General features: G+C 43.4%; 1 protein-coding gene across 3 annotated transcripts in view; it reads right to left on the reverse strand.

Moving 5' to 3' along the window:
• Positions 1–9,132: 9,132 nt before the first annotated feature.
• bcl11ba (BCL11 transcription factor B a) overlaps positions 9,133–17,500 on the reverse strand; it is a 52,456-nt gene continuing 44,088 nt past the window's right edge. Inside the window, exons 4-5 of one of the 3 annotated variants that reach the window (XM_076300301.1) lie at positions 13,722–15,593; positions 9,133–11,503 (exon numbers count right to left, since the gene is read on the reverse strand). In XM_076300301.1, coding sequence (XP_076156416.1) covers positions 11,481–11,503; positions 13,722–15,593 — 1,895 coding nt within the window. In that variant the 3' untranslated portion in view covers positions 9,133–11,480. Of the gene's footprint in view, positions 15,594–17,500 lie in introns of all 3 variants that reach the window. The other 2 variants (XM_076300300.1, XM_076300299.1) reach the window with 2 other exon arrangements.

Here is a 17,500-nt window from a genome sequence, read left to right on the forward strand (position 1 = left end):
GGCAAGGACAGTAGCCTCTCTCTCTCTCTCTCTCTCTCTCTCTCTCTCTCTCTCTCTCTCTCCCTCATCTCTTTCTCTCTCTATCTCTCTCTCTCTCTCTCTCTCTCTCTCTCCAATTTCCAATTCAATTCAACAAGCTTTATTGGCATGAATGTTAATTTTACAGTGTTGCCAAAGCATTCAATACAACAATAATAGTAATATAGATAATAATAATAGTAATACAAATAATAATAATAATAATAATAATAATAATAATAATAATAATAATAATAATGATAATAATAATAATAATAATGAAAATAACACCTGACTTTTAAATGAACAGAAAATAAAATAAAAATAAAAAATATGGATTATTATGTTATTGATCATGTAACATGGGCTGTTCTCTCAGGATGTGGCAGGATTGGATGTACTCAGCAGCTAGGTGGACACAACTGTCTACTTCCCCCAGGAGGAATGATAGTTTTTGTTCATTGTTTGTTTGAAGAAATTCTCTCTCTCTCTCCCTCTCTCTCCCTCTATCTCATCTCTTTCTCTCTCTACCTCTCTATCAATCTCTATATCCCTCTCTCTTTCCCTCTCTCACTATATCCACGTTACAAATAACCTTAGTTGGTTTGGACGTAAATGGTGTGTTGGTAAAGGCTTGATCCATTTTTCTGATGATGGAAGACTGATTTTTAAATGGTGAAACAACAATCTGTACCACTGCTTTGCCGTGTGAATTAATGGGGATTGAGTAATTGATCCATAGTATGGTTAAATAAAAGAGATTTTAAAAGTCAAAAAATGTCTCTCACTATATCTGCCCCTCTCTCTATCTCTCTATCTCCATCTCTCTCTCACTCTCTCTATCTCTCTAACTTACTCTATATATGCCTCTCTATCTCTCTATCTCCCTCTCTCTCTCTCACTCTCTCTCTATCTCTCTAACTTACTCTTAATCTGCCTCTATCTCTCAGTCTCTTATTCTCGCACAATATCTGCTTCTCACTTTCTCTCTGTCTCTCTCTTTCTGACTCTAACCATTGTTCTTTTTTTTTGCGTGTGCCACCTCTTTCTCTCTCTCACTCTCAGTTTTTTTTCCATTCTCTTTTTAATGTTCTCTGTCTTTCTTGTCATGCTACCTTTGTTGCCCTCCTTAGCTCTCTCCATTCCTCTCTCTCTCCCTCTCTCTCTTTCTCACTCCCTCTCTCTCTCCCTCCATCTGGCACTCTCTCATTCTCTTTCTCCTCTCTCACTTCCTCTTTCTTTCTCTCCCCCTCTCTCTGTCTCTCTCTGTCTCTCCCTCTCTCTCTCTGGGTAGTCATTTGACGCCTGCTCATTGGCTATGACAGCTCTGAATGATCCAGTACTGACCTACTACAAGTTTCAGGAGATGTAAATAACCTTTTCCTCTGGTTCAAGGTGGGATGTCATTCCCTTGTCATTTGTTTTAGTTTATTGCCCCAGACCAGTGGGATCGGCACAACTACATCCTGGAGGGTGTGTGTGTGTGTGTGTGTGTGTGTGTGTGTGTGTGTGTGTGTGTGTGTGTGTGCTAGGGGGAAGAGACACCATAAATAACGACCTTTCTGTTGGAATTATAATCACCAAAGTGTTACCACGGCGACTCTCAGCTGGCAGGACACGCACCAGCAGGGGATCAGCCAATCATATGCTGCACATATGGATCCTGCTCTGGCCTCGCCTTGCATCTGATCTGACCACACACACACACACACACACACACACACACTCACATGGACACACACACACACACACACACACACACACAGACACGCACACACACACACACACACACACACACACACACAGACACGCACACACACATACACACACACACACTCACATGGACACACACACACACACACACAGACACGCACATGGACACACACACACACACACACACACACACAGTCATGCAAAATGTAAAAAAAATAATTTGTGCAATTATCAAGAGGTATAAGAAGCTTTGTTATACATTCTAATACTTCAAGCTGTGAGGGTTTATACCCTAACGTCATAATGCTTTCTGACTTTTATTATGACTAATTATTAGGAATCAAGAAATAGACTTCTCGATAGGTATTATGAATATCTTATAACCCTTTATTAATGTGTTTACAATGCTTTACAGACGCTAGGTTTATTTACTGTAAATTGCTACAAATATGTATGTGCAAACAGGCAAGTGAGTGTGTTTCCACCTGTTCTCTGATACAGTGTGTTTAAACAAGAGCCATTTGTGACCTGTTCCCATCTGTTTTTTTCATTGGAATAGCAATCGGGTTTTGCAATCTGACGAAGAGTATTCATCTGATATTGTGATATGATAAAAGAAGCCTCTCCTGGCAGCAGTGCTGATTCTTCTACTCCTACCCACACACACACACACACACACACACATTATTCTCCACAGTTCTTATCCATTCAAATATTCAGCATCATTATATCATATGAATGTACAGGGTGTGTCGATGTTCAAATGGTTAAGAAATACTGTAACAGTTGTATAAGCCTTTCTGGAAATATGAAATTCCCTGTACGCCTCAGTCAGAAAAATAGCCTTCAGTGGTCAGAATCTGATCCAATCTCCGCGCTCTAATATAAACTGATTCACAATCACGTAGGATGAATCCAATCAGCGTGGGGTGGCGCAACAATCTAGGTCAGTTTTCAAAATGACTGCTACAGGCAATAAGATTAAGGGCCGCTGCAATTCAGTGAAAGATGCGCCACTAAATCACAGATGAATGGCTCACTTTTGCCTGCTTTCTCTCTCATCCTGGGAGACGAACGCCTCTCATCCTGCCCGCCTGTTATGAGGGGGCTGAGAGAGAAAAAGGGGCATAATGTATCTTTGTATCAACTATACAGTGGCTGATTTAAAATAAAACTTTTTTTTCTTTGGTTGGTTCTCCCTCTTTCTGCCTCCCAGCCTTTAACCACTAACATCCCCCCCCCCCTCCCAACACACACACACACACACACACACAGACACACACACACACACACACACACACACACACACACACACAGTATGTGCAGACATACACACAGACTTTTCTCCCCATTTCCAAAGCTTAACTTCATTGTCTCAAAACCCTTTTCTTTCATCTTAAGACAAAGATTTATGTAAATCTTTGGGCCAGGCGTTAATGCGAAGCACACTGTGAGGAATAGCATCCCTAAATCGTGGTATTGTTGTTGAAAATGACAAGCCAGCCTCCTAATCCGGCAATACGATCATCCAAATGTGTCATAATGCCCGGTGTAGGCAGCCGAATCTGAATATCAAAAAGGCTGCATGCACCTCTGTGGTGCCTTCAGTTCTTCAGAGCCTGGTTTTTTAAAGAACTCACCCCGTTGTCACTAAGCTATACAGAAAGAAAGAAAGAAAGAAAGAAAGAAAGAAAGAAAGAAAGAAAGAAAGAAAGAAAGAAAGAAAAGAAGAAAAAAGAGGAAATATGAAGTTTGAGTGACTGCTGCTGTTGTGAGTAGCTGCGAGAGAGAGAGAGAGAAAAAAACATTATGAAAAATAACCTATTTTCTCTCTCTCTTGTCATCTCTCTCCTGATTAAAAGAGAGGCGAAGTTGTCAGATCTAAAGAAATGGAACAAAGGAATTTAACTAATTAGGTTTAATATCAATCACACTTCTTGGTGGAACACTAGCTGGATTCAATGAAATGTTATTTTGCACCTAAGAATGGCATCAACATCTTTACGATGCACAACATGTGCTTTATTTCCATTCATTTTATGCATTGTGTTGATATGAAAGTAATTTTTAATAGAGGAGTATTTTATGTCTGGCTAATGGTGTGGATCTGTTGGTGAATCTGTCATAAGGTTTTTGACTCTCTGCATTGCCAGGCTATAGAGAGTAAGAGTGAGTGATTTAGGAATTAGGCATGAAACAGCCATGCCAATCAATTGGATAAGGACAAGTTGGATGAATTATAATAACCTTATTAATTACAACAGAAGTCTGGGGAACTCTCTGATTCACCATGACATCCTTATTGAAACACTCTCCACTGACGCGTACACTCAGTTTGGAAAATCAAGGGAATAACCCCCCCCACACACACACACACACATACACACGCCTGCAAACACACACACACACACACACACACACACACACACACACACACACACACACAAACACACACACACACACAGACACACATACCCACACACCCCTCCACACACACACACACACACACACACACACACACACACACACGTACACACACTACCAGCCCACACTTTGACAAAGATTTCCTGTACATTGCATGCACGTTGCAGACACCTCTTCTCTCTCATAAAGAGCGTTGCTTTTCTGTTTGCTGCTGGTGTGTGCCCCCTTTCAAATCATCACCCAACCCCCCTGTCCAACTTAAGATTCCTGGGACTTCATTTCAAGCCTCCCAGGGGATTTTGCCTGAGAGAATAGCCACGTTGATCTTGAAGCCTTAAGACCCACTGTACCTGTCAACACTCTGGCTTTAAAAGATGAAGAGTGTGGCTTAAGTCATTTGAAGTTGCCTTTTTAATGAGAAAGAAGGGATGGACAGAGATGAGATGAAATGAAAGAAAGAAAGGAAGGAAGAGAGAGAGAAAAAAAAACAGAGCTGACAGACTGAGCTGAAATAACTCCATACCTATTCCTGAATAACCTGTGTAGTGTGTGCGTTGGTGTGTCTGTATGTATGTTTGTGTGTGTGTGTGTGTGTGTGTCTGTGTGCGTGCAAATGCATGGGTGTGCATCTGCTCATGTATGTGTGTCAGTGTATGTGTGTGTGTGTGTGTGTGTGTGTGTGTGTGTGTGTGTGTGTGTGTGTGTGTGTGTGTGTGTGTGTCTGTGTGCGTGCAAATGCATGGGTGTGCGTCTGCTTATGTATGTGTGTCAGTGTATGTGTGTGTGTGTGGTGTGTGTGTGTGTGTGTGTGTGTGTGTGTGTGTGTGTGTGTGTGTGTGTGTGTGTGTGTGTGTGTGTGTGTGTGTGTGTGTGTGTGTGTGTGTGTGTGTGTGTGTGTGTTAATCGGGACTGTTTTTCTGAGACTGAAATAGCCGCGGCGCAGGTTAATGAGAGGAGGTGTGTTTCACACCGCCCAGTCTGCTTGGCAGGAGGTGCAGAACCAGTACACAGTATATGCAGCATATATGTGGGGAGCTGGAAGAATATATACGTCATCATTATTTTCAGCCCTTAACTCCCGTGGTCATCCCTTGAGATGCAATCTAATGCAGGCTAATTCATGGCTGCTGTTTGAGTACAAGAAGTACTGATGGCCTTAACCCCATAGATTCTTTCTTCCTACCTTTCATTTCTTACTTGATTTCATACAGGATTATTTTATCATTTCTGCGGAGAACTATTTCAGTTCATTTAAGGCCTTATTCTATACTTTTAAAATAGTTTGCTGTTTATAGGTGAGCAAAATGTGTAACTGAGTAAGATTTATAATTACTATACATAGTAATTATACACATACACTATACTATACTATACACATTAAACACTAAATCAAAACCATCACTTAATGTGTTAAATAGAGTTTAAAATTGAAAGTATTTAAGAAAATAGACATAATGATATAATGGTAGTCAGTTATTATTGAGATATGAGCGGCCAGTGTATACTGTAGGAAGTTTAGGTATGTGAAAAAGATTGAAAGACAGAGAGAAAGAGAGAGAGAGAGAGAGATACAGAGAGAGATACAGAGAGAGAGAGATATGGATGGGTAGTTGGATCGGCTCAGTCTTTTACACGGTAAAGTAAACTCATGAACCGCAGGACAGAACAAGAGCACACACTGTGTCTCCATGCTTGACCACTCTCACGCCGTGTAGCACACACACACACACACACACACACACACACACACACACACACACATCCTCCTGTGGGTTTAGCCATCATGACACTCTGCAAGGAATGTTAGGGGGGTGGGGGCAGTAGGCCTCTCTTCTTACTCCTCTCCTCTATCCCCCTCTCTCTCTTCCTCTCTTCCTCTCTCTCTCTTCCTCTCTCTCTCTCTATCCCTCTCTCTCTCTCTTCCTCTCTCTCTCTCTCTCTCCCTCTCTCTCTCTTCCTCTTCCTCCCTCTCTCTCTCTCTTCCTCTCTCTCTCTCCCTCCCTCTCTCTCTCTCCCTCTCTCTCTTCCTCTCCTCTATCCCTCTCTCTCTCTCTCTCTCTCTCCCTCTCTCTCTCTCTCTCCCTCTCTCTCTCTCCCTCTCTCTCTTCATTTGGCATAATCCCCCCTACAGGCTACTTCAAAGACCAGGCCAGTCAGGGAGAGGCTTAATTACCGTGTTGCCTTGAAACTGATGCCAAATCAAAATTCGTCCTAGTCTGTCTCAATTCTGTCTCTACAGGAATTGTGGCTCTGCTGTTTTGCGGTATTGGAATAATACAAGGGATGAAGGAAATCAGAACAGTGAACATATGAGGGTCTGAAGGGGGAGGGAGGACAATGACTGATCTTATTAGTGTTTATTTTATTTCAAGTGCTGAGTGTGTGAAATTGGATGTCTGTTTTGTGGTAAAAAAGGAGTGTGGTCTAGACCAGATGAATTTGGCAGCACTGGAGTTCTTTCTTCCACCAGTTAGCAGTCTGTTATCTCTGTAAATTCCTGTCAGATATGCAGTTCAGCTGTCATCTGCCCCAACTGTCTTTATATCAAATCATATTAAACATGGAGCGCATGGCGTCCAGACAACAGCTCATATTTTCTGCATTTGCCAAGATCCTAATGGTCTCTCTCTTTCTCTCTCTCTCTCTCTCTCTCTCTCTCTCTCTCTCTCTGTCTCTCTCTCTCTCTCTGTCTCTCTCTCTCTCTCTGTCTCTCCATATGTTTTCCACAGCACGCGGACCTGTAACCCAAACCCCTCTTTTTGGTGTGTGTGTGTGTGTGTGTGTGTGAAGTTTGGAAACTCCCCATGGGTGATCTTGGAAAAGCACTCAAGCCTGGCGTTTGATGGCTAAGGGAGCGCGGGGGGGGGGTTGGGGTATTTAACACCGGCGCGAGTTGCCGAGCGAGCAGGACTTAACGCCGCAGTCCACCACCACCACAGCACCAGTGGCTCAGCCCAGATGAGCACTAGCTCACAGCACCAGTGGCTCAGCCCAGATGAGCACTAGCTCACTGTGGAGGGCCCGCTGCACCGCGCCGTGTGGAAGGCACCTGCAGAGCCGGCCGTCACTCAGATTAGCCACCCTCGACAGGCCCCGCGAGGGGTGCCGTGCCCACCCCCCGACACACACACACACACACACACATATCCAACCCCACTTCAAACCAGTCACTGCACCCCTCCAAATCCACTCTACCAACCCATCCTCCACTCCCTAATATGCGTGTGACTAGAGTCTGCGCACAAAATAGCATACTGAAAGACCCCCCCCCCCACACACACACACACACACACACATACACACACCATCTCCTCTCCTCTGCTCTTCACCCCCTCCCCCAGCTCAATCTGCATGTTTTGGCATGTGCATCTTTAATCATGGCTTTAAAATGTGTGGGAATGGTGACACGAAGCTTTGGGTGGTTATGGAAATGTCTCTTTGTGCTGTGCCTACCTTGCAATGGACTTTTGCCTGACTTGTGAGGAGACTTTCACTAGGCTGTATTTATGATTGTTTCATGCAACCATGAACCTCTGATTAGTACTCCTTTTGTCATGGTTTAATTCATGATTATTACTGTTTCATGCCAGCATGCATTAATGTTAAAGTAGCATTAGAAGCTATCAGCAGCATGGATATTTAGGGTGCATGGAGTTTATGCTGGTGGATGTGGGAAAATGTGCATTCTTTATCTTTCTACATTTTGATATCAAATGAAAGAAATATCCAGCTTTGGTGCAAAGTTTATTAATGTTTGCTCATCATCTGAAAGAGTGTATGTGAGTCTGTAGGTGAGTCTGAAAATGACATCACAGGCAACGCAAACCGCAGCTTGTAGTTCCAGTTTGTGTATTTAAATAGTGACATCACACACACAGCATATCAATCCTAGTCAAACCCTCCACCCTCCCACTCCCCCTTTGTTTATGAACATCATTACATATCAAAAATTACAGATAGTCTCTTTGTCCCAACCCTGTATCATTATAAGTACAAACATTAAAAAAAGAAATTATTACCATGGAATGTTAAAAGAAGAGTGAACAGGAGCAGAGCACTTTTTTTTAATTGTTATTTCAACACCTGTCCACGGCACTTCTTTCTGACCAAAATATATATTTTTTTTAAATTGTGATTTCAACACCTGTCCATGCACTTCTATCTGACCATAAGACTTTGACATCTGACAGGAAGTCCAAAGATGGATGTCCGTTGAGACAAAAGAGCAAGTGAGAGGAACCATCGGTTTGGTTTAAGTTTGGTGACCATGTGTAGAAAGCATTCAGATGTAAAAAAAGAGAGAGAGAGAGAGGGGAGAGAGAGAAATGGAAAAAGAGAGGGAAAGAGAAGGCCTTTAGTGCTCATCAAAGCACCACCACTTCATAGGGCCTTGGTCTTTTTTGGTCACAGAGGTTTGAGAATTTGCGGTGGGCAGTTTTTAACTGTGCAGCGTGGTTGTGGTCAACCGTCGGCTGACCATATGAATGTGGTTGCTCTTACTTGTGAAACAAGTCTTTAATTGTCTGCTTTGGTTAGAGGCTAGCAGGGCCTTTAGCATGATCTGCCCGTTGGATAAACTACACCCACCTCACAACTCAACATATACTGGAATCGGATCAAACTGGATCAAACTATCAAATGGTTCTTGATAATTCATACATTTTGCTATGTATGAAATGTCATTGTTTTTGCTGCATTTCTCTCTCTCTCTCTGTGTTTGTGTGTGTGTGTGTGTGTGTGTGTGTGTGTGTGTGTGTGTGTGTGTGTGTGTGTGTGTGTGTGCGCGTGTGTGTGTGTGTGCGTGTGTGTGTGTGTGTGTGTGTGCGTGTGTGTGTGTGTGTGTGTGTGTGTGTGCCTGGTGGGTGGTATAGTGAAAGTGAACATACCCACACATACACACATCATCATCGTCATCCTCACCCACCCACACATAAGCAGCTCAGCTGTCTACACAACAACATACAGGGCACACTGAGGGAGGTTTCAGGTTTTTACTTCTCAAAACAAACCAAAATGAAGGACACAAATGATCAGTTCATTGGACAATTGCAACAGCTTGTATTGTGCTCTATTCTTTTCATGCTAAAAGACCAGCTGACAAGTGCCAGTACGGACGAGGTCTTACACCCAAAGTAAAAACAACGACAACAAAAAAGTCATTTTAAAAATGTCTAAAGGTTGAAAGGTCAAAGACCCCAAGATGACAGATTACTGCCAGTGCCCATCAGAACACACACAAATAAAAAGAAAAAGAAATAAAAGTCTGGGTTGTTATAAAAAAATTATTTACAACCAATATAATAAACAAAACATTTACGTTTGTATATGTAGCTACATCAAAAGGTTGTTAGACAGCCTTTTGAAAATCCCTTCTGTACAATAACGTCCATTTCAGCAATACAAATTCTAAAGGATTTTTTTTTTTGCAATATTTTTATCCTGCCAAACCAAAAATATACTGTGGCAGCTTCTGGTGGTAGCTTGACCCTTGACCTTTATATTCAGTAATGGACCCATTCCTCTACTAACATGACTCAAAGTTACCCCAAGGTGACCTTTCTCACAAGAGATGCATATACAAGATAAAAATGACGAAAGCTCCAGTAAAAGGACAGTGAGTGCCTACACGTGTATCAATCGAGCCAGGAAGTAGAAGCATTTCAGGAGGAGCAAGATAAAAACAATGTTAAAAAAAAAAAAAACGATTCAGGACTTAAAAGATATGTTTCAGGGACGTGTGTTGAAAAGCAAATCCATATTAAACATATTCTACATGGGGAAACGTCCTTACATTGAAAAGCTGGCCCCGTCACCATCTCCATTCAGCTCTGGTAAGCATTCTTTTTTTTATTCGTTCTTTTTTATTATTATTATTTTCTCACACCCAAGGCAGAATAAAATTTACCAGAAATCAAGACATTTACAATTACAGTGACATAACATTGTATAGACCCACAATTTAAATTGGACTGGAAAAAAATGAAAAAAAAAAGAAAAGAAAAAAATCTATCCTTGTAAAATGCCCAGGCATTCTCCAATATTACAAATACTGGTATACTTGTACAGTAAACAAGAAAAATGTAATATATATATTTATATATATTTATATATATACTAAAACCCCGTCACCAAAAAACCAATATACACATAGCCACTATGGCATTCAGAGAAAGTTTATAAGTAAACTAAAAAAAAACTTGTTTAAAACACACATACACAGAAATATCATTTTACCCTTGTACTTGTTTCAATACTGTAAACGTATTTAAGACTGAGTGCACTAAATTCATGTTTTGTCTTTTTTTCATATTTTGTTTTGTTGTTCCTGATTTTCGTCCAGTCTCTTCCTTGCTTGTGAGTGGCGTTCTAGGCCACTCCAGGTTTTTTTTTTAAGTTTTTTTTTTTTTTTTAATCAAGGGACGCATTCTTGTTGAGAATAATGTTCTGTTCTGAATGTGTGTGTGTGTGTGTGTGTGTGTGTGTGTGGGTGGGTGTGTGTGTGCATGTGTTTGTGCCTTCATATGTACATATGCATACATATATACACACACAGACACATCAATATTGTGCTGGCCACCGTTGTCATGTTAAAATAATTTCTTGAATTATTTTTTCATGTGATTTCATATTTCATATTTTGAAAGGACATTTCAGTACAATTGTTACATTTTTTCTTTTAATTCCTTGCTTCACTAATGTGTTGCATTTGTCTTTAGAGACAATAAATAGGAAGATCAGTATTCAAGGCACACTCATGTCGAATCGGATGGCAGTATAAAAACTGTCCAAATAAATTATTTTTACTTTTTATAGTGCCAGCATTGTGATAGCCTAGCCTAGCAATGCTGGCACTTGAATCTCAGATGCTCTCCTTTGCAAGGCCCTAGTCAATCCGTTAAACGTAATTTCTTGCTCAGAAGCCGTTTTCTGCTTTTTTTTTTTAAAGAAAATAAAAATGTCTAAAACAAATCATAAAGTGCGGGTCAGGCTACTAAAATGTTGTTTAAAATGTTTTTTTCAAAAAGTGTTTTTCTGTCTTTTTCCTTCAGGTCTACAAATTTGGGTGGCGTGGCCCTCTCAAGGGAGGTTTGTGTGTGTGTGTGTGTGTGTGTGTGTGTGTGTGTGTGTGTGTGTGTGTGGATGGGGATGGTGGTGGTATACGTGAAGGAGGGGTTCATGACTGCATGTAACACAATTGTGGCTCAGGCATCGTCAGTGCCAACTGAAGACCCAAAATACATGTGCGCGTGTTTTCTCTCTAACAAGCTCAGAAACATCAGCAGTGCGTTCGTTACGCGACAAAGTGGCTACTTCTTAGAGTGTGTTCAACTACACATCACAGGAAGCCCTGAATGGGAGGAAAGAAAGAAAGAAAGACAGGAAGAAAGAAAGAAAGAAAATAGTCTTACTGTTTACGAACATGCTCAACAGGAATTTGCACACACTGTTACTACTCTGCAATGTAGGCTACTACTGCAATCTACACATCTGCCAATGACTGTTTTACAGGGTAAATAACCAAGTTAACCAGATAAAATCAGAAATATAAACATTTTAGACAATGGTAAACTTTGTAATAAGATACACTATAGAGTATAAATTCATTTTCAAAATGATCGATAAATATATTTAGAAATGCATAGGGCTATTTCAAGTGATATCACAAACATCGGCAGATTGCGTACAAGTTTTGAGCTGTATTCTGAATTATGTTTAAATTGTATTTTTTTGTCTTCTTATCTGGTTAAAGTGGTAATATTCATTATGGCTAATATTGTCTTTTACCCAGCCCACTCTAAAATCAACAGTGCCATTTTTGAACACATGAAGCACTCTCAGATGGAACATAAATATAAGATGTAAAAAGTATAAAAGCACTTATAAGAATAGGCGACAATGTCTACTAGATCATTCCCCTCAGTGAATAGGTTTTGATTTGCTGCTGCAAAGTTTACCGTTATGACCTGCTACTATTGTTGTTGGATCATGTCGTACCTACCTAGGAATGCACTTTAGAAGGTTCTGGATCAGAACTAGCCCAGACTCAAATCGGGTCAGAGCCAGATCACACTCAGATCCATGTCACGTTGGTATACTGGATCGTTCTGCTTGAGTGAGCCTACTCACTGTGCAGCATAGTTTTGATCCACTCTGCCCACTACATACGTGTTCTCCAACCATTCACGTGTATACATGATGTATATAAATATATATGTATAAATACATATATAACAAAGCAAGTGGCTGAGGACAAAAATAACACAAGATGTGGTGATTAATTCTGCACTGGACTAACGAGGGTGCTAACTCATTGCACTGGACTGGTTTTCTGAGTAAGAACAAGCTGACGACTGTGGCGGAGAGAGAAGCCTGGACACGCATCACCCCCTGAGATGTTTCAGCATGTGCACTGTCATTCAGTTTGCCCAAGAAATGGGCCATTCGGCAGAATGCACAAAACAACGGCTACAGTACTTGCATTGATCAATAATGTATATGTGATGTCAGAGGGTGTTTTTTTTTTTTTTTGTAGCATGTTTCAGTGTAAACAGTTTGAATGCTACCAATAATGGGACGTAGAAAAGAAGAAAGGTTTGTGTAAGTAGCGTTAACTGGGATGGTACTAGGTACCTCAAAGCAGCTGCCTTCGTGATCATCTGTTTTTAAGGTCTCTTCCTCCTTGATTTATGAGCTCGGGGGGAAGCAGGTTTTAAAAGACCTAGAATCCTCATAAGATTTACTGTCAGAAATGACATTCAGTGCTACATACCCAATTAGATTGACATGTTTAAAATCTGTTTCATGCTATTATGGCAAAAGATTGTTGTCCGCTCATGTTCTACTATCTCGGCTAAACAAAAACTACGCTTTTTATATAAAAAGATCGGTTAAGCTTTTTTCTTTTTTCTTTTTTTAAATCAAGATTGAATTCGGCTTCTCGTCAAGAAATTACACATGTAACTTAAATATACAATTCAGTAAAAGCAGCGGCTTTAAAAATTATTCAAATGGTATTCTGCTCTGCGAAAAAGAAAATCTCAGGATGTCCTCTGGGTTTTTAAAAAAGAAAATCCCAGCATAAAATAATAGAACAAAAAGGAAATAATGATCAAATAAAAAAACGTACCTGCACATGCCAGAACATTACAAACTCCAATAAATACAGAAATTATTGCACAGTTAAAGGCTCCACGTATATTTAAGTCATCCGCTGATAGATTGTAAAAATCAAAAAGCCAATTTAGGCAGTTTACACCGACATAGTTGAACTTCCTACTTTTTTTTTCTTTTCTCAGATGGCAGTTTCTTAGGCAAAACATAAGATAAACTAGAATCATTGTGAATCAAGTGAACCCATCTACCCCATTTGTTTGTGTTTGTTTGTTTGTTTGTTATTCAAGAGGCTAAATAGGAAAAGCCTAGCTTAGCTTAGCTTCTCTCAGCTTGTTCAATTTTCACCTCATTGGTCATCAAGTGTTCCCCGTGCCACTTTTTCATGTGTTTCTCCAGGGTGCTATAGACGCTGAAGGGCATTTGGCAAATGTCACAGCGGTAGACTTCCTTACCGAGCTGGCCGTGGGTCTTCATGTGGCGCGTGAGCTTGCTGCTCTGGGCGCAGGCGTAGTTGCACAGCTCACACTTGTAGGGCCGCTCGCCGGTGTGGCTTCGCCGGTGCACCGTCAGGTTGCTGCAGTTCTTGAACACCTTGCCGCAGTACTCGCAGGTGTCGCTCCGGCGGCTCTCCTTGGAGCCGGGCCGGCCGTGTCCGCCGGGCCCGCCGAGGTGCGGAGTGCTGCCGCCGCTGGCCGTGCCGCTGCGACCCGAGAGGCCCCCGTCCAGCAGGTCGCCGGGCGGCGTGGAGAAGCGCAGGCTGCCGTTCTCCGATGAGTGCTCGGACGAGGTGGCGAAGGGAGATTGTCTGGAGTCGGTGAAGCCCAGGAAGGGGTCTTTGAGGAAGTGGCGCGACGCCGCGTAGCCCACCAGCCACTGGGAGTAGACGTTCTCAGAGGGGATGAGAGGCGTGGGGGGAATGTCCAGGTCCTTCTCGATCTTGATCCTCTTGGAGGAGTTGGAGAGACTCGGACTTGTGATGGGCGTGGGCTTGCGGGGGAACAGGCCTGAGAAGGAGTCGCCGGAGCCACAGTTTCGGCCGTTGACCGTCGCCCGCTCCACGTGGTCCATCTCGCCCCCCACCGAGTCATGATCTCCGGTGTCGCGCTGACCGTCGGAGCACCGTTTGGAGAAAGGAAGCCTTTTGCGATTGTCGACTATCAAGTTATTGTACTGCTGGATGGAGTTCAGTCCAGCGTTCTCCACCATCTTCCCCAGGGACATGTCCTTCTCTTCCGAGGGCGGCTTGGAGCCGTTCTCGCGATTGCGGCAGAACTCCGAGTCCATGCTGAAGTTGGACTCGGGCCTGCTCTCATTCTCCAGCTCCTCCTCCTCCTCCTCCTCCTCCTCCTCCTCGTTCTCGCAGCCCTCGCCGCTGAAGTCGCCGTCCCTGTTCTTCATGCCCTCGCCCGTGACGTCGCTCGTGCCGGGCTCCGGCGAGCTGGTGGCCGACAGCCCGTCGTCCGAGCGGCCGGTCATGGAGCCGGACTTGTGCATGTGCGTCTTCATGTGGCGCTTGAGCTTGCTGGCCTGCGAGCAGGCGTGGTCGCACAGCTGGCACTTGTAGGGTTTCTCGCCCGTATGGCTCCTCCGGTGCACGATCAGGTTGCTCTGGAACTTGAACGTTTTGCCGCAGAACTCGCACGACTTGCTCTTGGCCTGCGTCTGGGGCGGCGTCGTGCTGTTTGGCGGCATGGGCGGCAGCGGAGGCGTGCTCAGAAAGGGCGACTTGGGGCTGGCCTGGAAGGGGTTGGCGTTGAGCAGGCGGTGCATAGGGTTGGCGCGGCTGGGCGAGAGCGGCGGCGTGCCAGCGGCGACGGCGGCGGTGGTGGTGTTGTTGCCCGCGAGCTCGCGGAGCCGGCGTGAGAAGTCCATGGACTGCGACTCGATGGCCATGGGGTTGAGGCGCATCACCCTCTCGAAGGCACTGGGGTGCTGGGAGATTAAGCCCATTTCCTCGGCGCTAAGGCGTTCCAAGCGATGCGGGTCCAGGTGGTGGCGTGGGGGAGGGCTGACGAAGGGCGGCGTGCCGGGGAGCCGGTTCTCCACAAAGCCGGGAGGCGGTTCTCGAAGCAGAGGGCCCGTCATGCGCAGCAGGTGGAAGGGGTTGTTGTCGCCTAAAAAATTGGTGAGAGGAGATTGGGGTATGGACTCGGCACCCATGGGTGGACGGAGGGTGATTTGGGGGGTCAAGGTCACGTTGTTGCTGTTGGCCTCAAGGTAGATGCGGATGCCGTGGGTGTTCTGAGCATGTTGGAGGAGGAACCAGGCACTGCTGAAATGCTGTTTGCAGGTCGTGCAGATGTAGCTTGCAGGTTCATCTCTACCTGTGAGGAATACAAAAAAATAACATAGTGTCACAATATAGTATTGTATGTATAGTACAATATAAAACACACACTTTAATATAATAGACTAACACATATCTCATTCATAACATTCTCGTTTGGAACTGCAGCTCTTATCTGGCAGGAGGAGTTTATATTTGCATATTTTGGTGCCAAACACAAGGAATTTAACATGTAAACAAATTTAGTTTGGCTGTAAAAGAGGAGCTCCCTCAACATGCTGTCACATGAAGGAGTGGGAATGATCTTAACAACGAGCACTTGACAAGGCCTTAGTAAGTTAAGAAGGAGGAACATTGTAAGAACATTGTCCCCGCAGTTGAGATTGCCTTTAATCTTCATCTTCACAAAATGACTGAATTATTATGCTAGCGCTTTGCCAGCTGAAGATGCTCCTTAACCTGGGAAATCCTCCAAACGGCGAGACTTTTCTGAGGATGCCAGGGAAAGATCTCACTGTATTGAGATAGCACAACTGAAACTGTGATTTAAGAAGGCCCTCTCTCGATCAAACAAATAGTATTCTTTGACAAACCACAGATTAAGAATGCTTAAATTCTTGACTGGAAATACTTGGGAGAAATTTGACTTACAAATCGTACGAATCAACCCCCAAAAAGTAAACTGTGATATTTTTTTTCTTCTAACAATCCACAAATATACATATGATGATGACAATAATTTTAACGACAGGCCCAGACACCAGGCAACAGTAAGATTAAGGTTTGGTGATTTCTTTTTTATCCTCAATAGTTGCAGTTGTGTGAGTGAAGGTTGGAATCTGTGTGCGTGTGTGTGTGTGTGTGTGTGTGTGTGTGTGTGTGTGTGTGTGTGTGTGTGTGTGTGTGTGTGTGTTTTCTTTAAATCAGATCAGAAAGTGTGTGTTTGGCGATGCTCTGCGGCTTTGGCGGTACGCGGCTAATTGATGGTGCTGGTTGCCGAGCTGTCCAGGTTCTGCAATGCTAAAGGGACTCGTTACCGCACGGCGACGCACAAACAAGCCCAGCGCACCGCGCATACACCGGGAAGGATGCTAAACAGACTCCCCCGTGCTCCTTGGGGATTGGGGTTTAAACACACACACACACACACACACACACAGACTCTCTCTCTCTCTCTTTCTCTCTCTCTCTCTCTCACACACACACACAGACACACACACACACGTATGCAACATGGGTAAACATGCATGCACACACACACACACACACACACACACATACACGGGTGGAAATGGTAATTGTGCACTTGGAAACTAAATTCATTTATTTATTAAATGAAAGCTTGCTGTTCTGACCTAATGTGGCAATTTAGGTTACGAAAGGAAAACACGTGCTGCAATAATTGTTTGGCTATTTGATTTCAGTATTATGTGAGTGTATGTGTGTGAGTTTCTGCATGTGTGTGTGTGTGTGTGTGTGTGTGTCTGTGTTCTAATAATACACGAGATAGGCATAGTGTTTGTGGTTGTGAATGAAGACGTTTGGGATACTTGTTTCAATCACTGCTATTGTCACATATCAAGCAGACCAAGCATGAATAACCATCAGCCTTTTGGAGTGCTCTGTTGTGTGCTGACATGCCAGTGATGCGTCGACAGAATCATTAATCAACAGAGAGAGAGAGAGAGAGAGAGAGAGAGGAGAGAGAAGAGAGAGAGAGAGAAAGAGAGAGAGAGAGAGAGGAGAGAGAGAGGGAGAGAGAGAGAGATAGAGAGAGGGAGAGAGAGAGAGCGAGAGAGGAGAGAGAGAGGAGAGAGAGAGGGAGAGAGAGAGGGGGGGGGCACTCCATAAACAGATAGGCGCAGATGCATGATACCTCTATCTAAAGGTTTGTGCGTTTAGTTTTGGAAATTACACATTTTAGGGTGGAGATAATACAGGGCA

The sequence above is a fragment of the Alosa pseudoharengus genome, unplaced genomic scaffold, assembly GCF_046254945.1.
Source record: "Alosa pseudoharengus isolate Yale_2024_CS ecotype anadromous, Long Island Sound unplaced genomic scaffold, YU_APseudo_1.1 YU_APseudo_1.1_scf_22, whole genome shotgun sequence".
NCBI classification, from domain to species: domain Eukaryota; kingdom Metazoa; phylum Chordata; class Actinopteri; order Clupeiformes; family Clupeidae; genus Alosa; species Alosa pseudoharengus.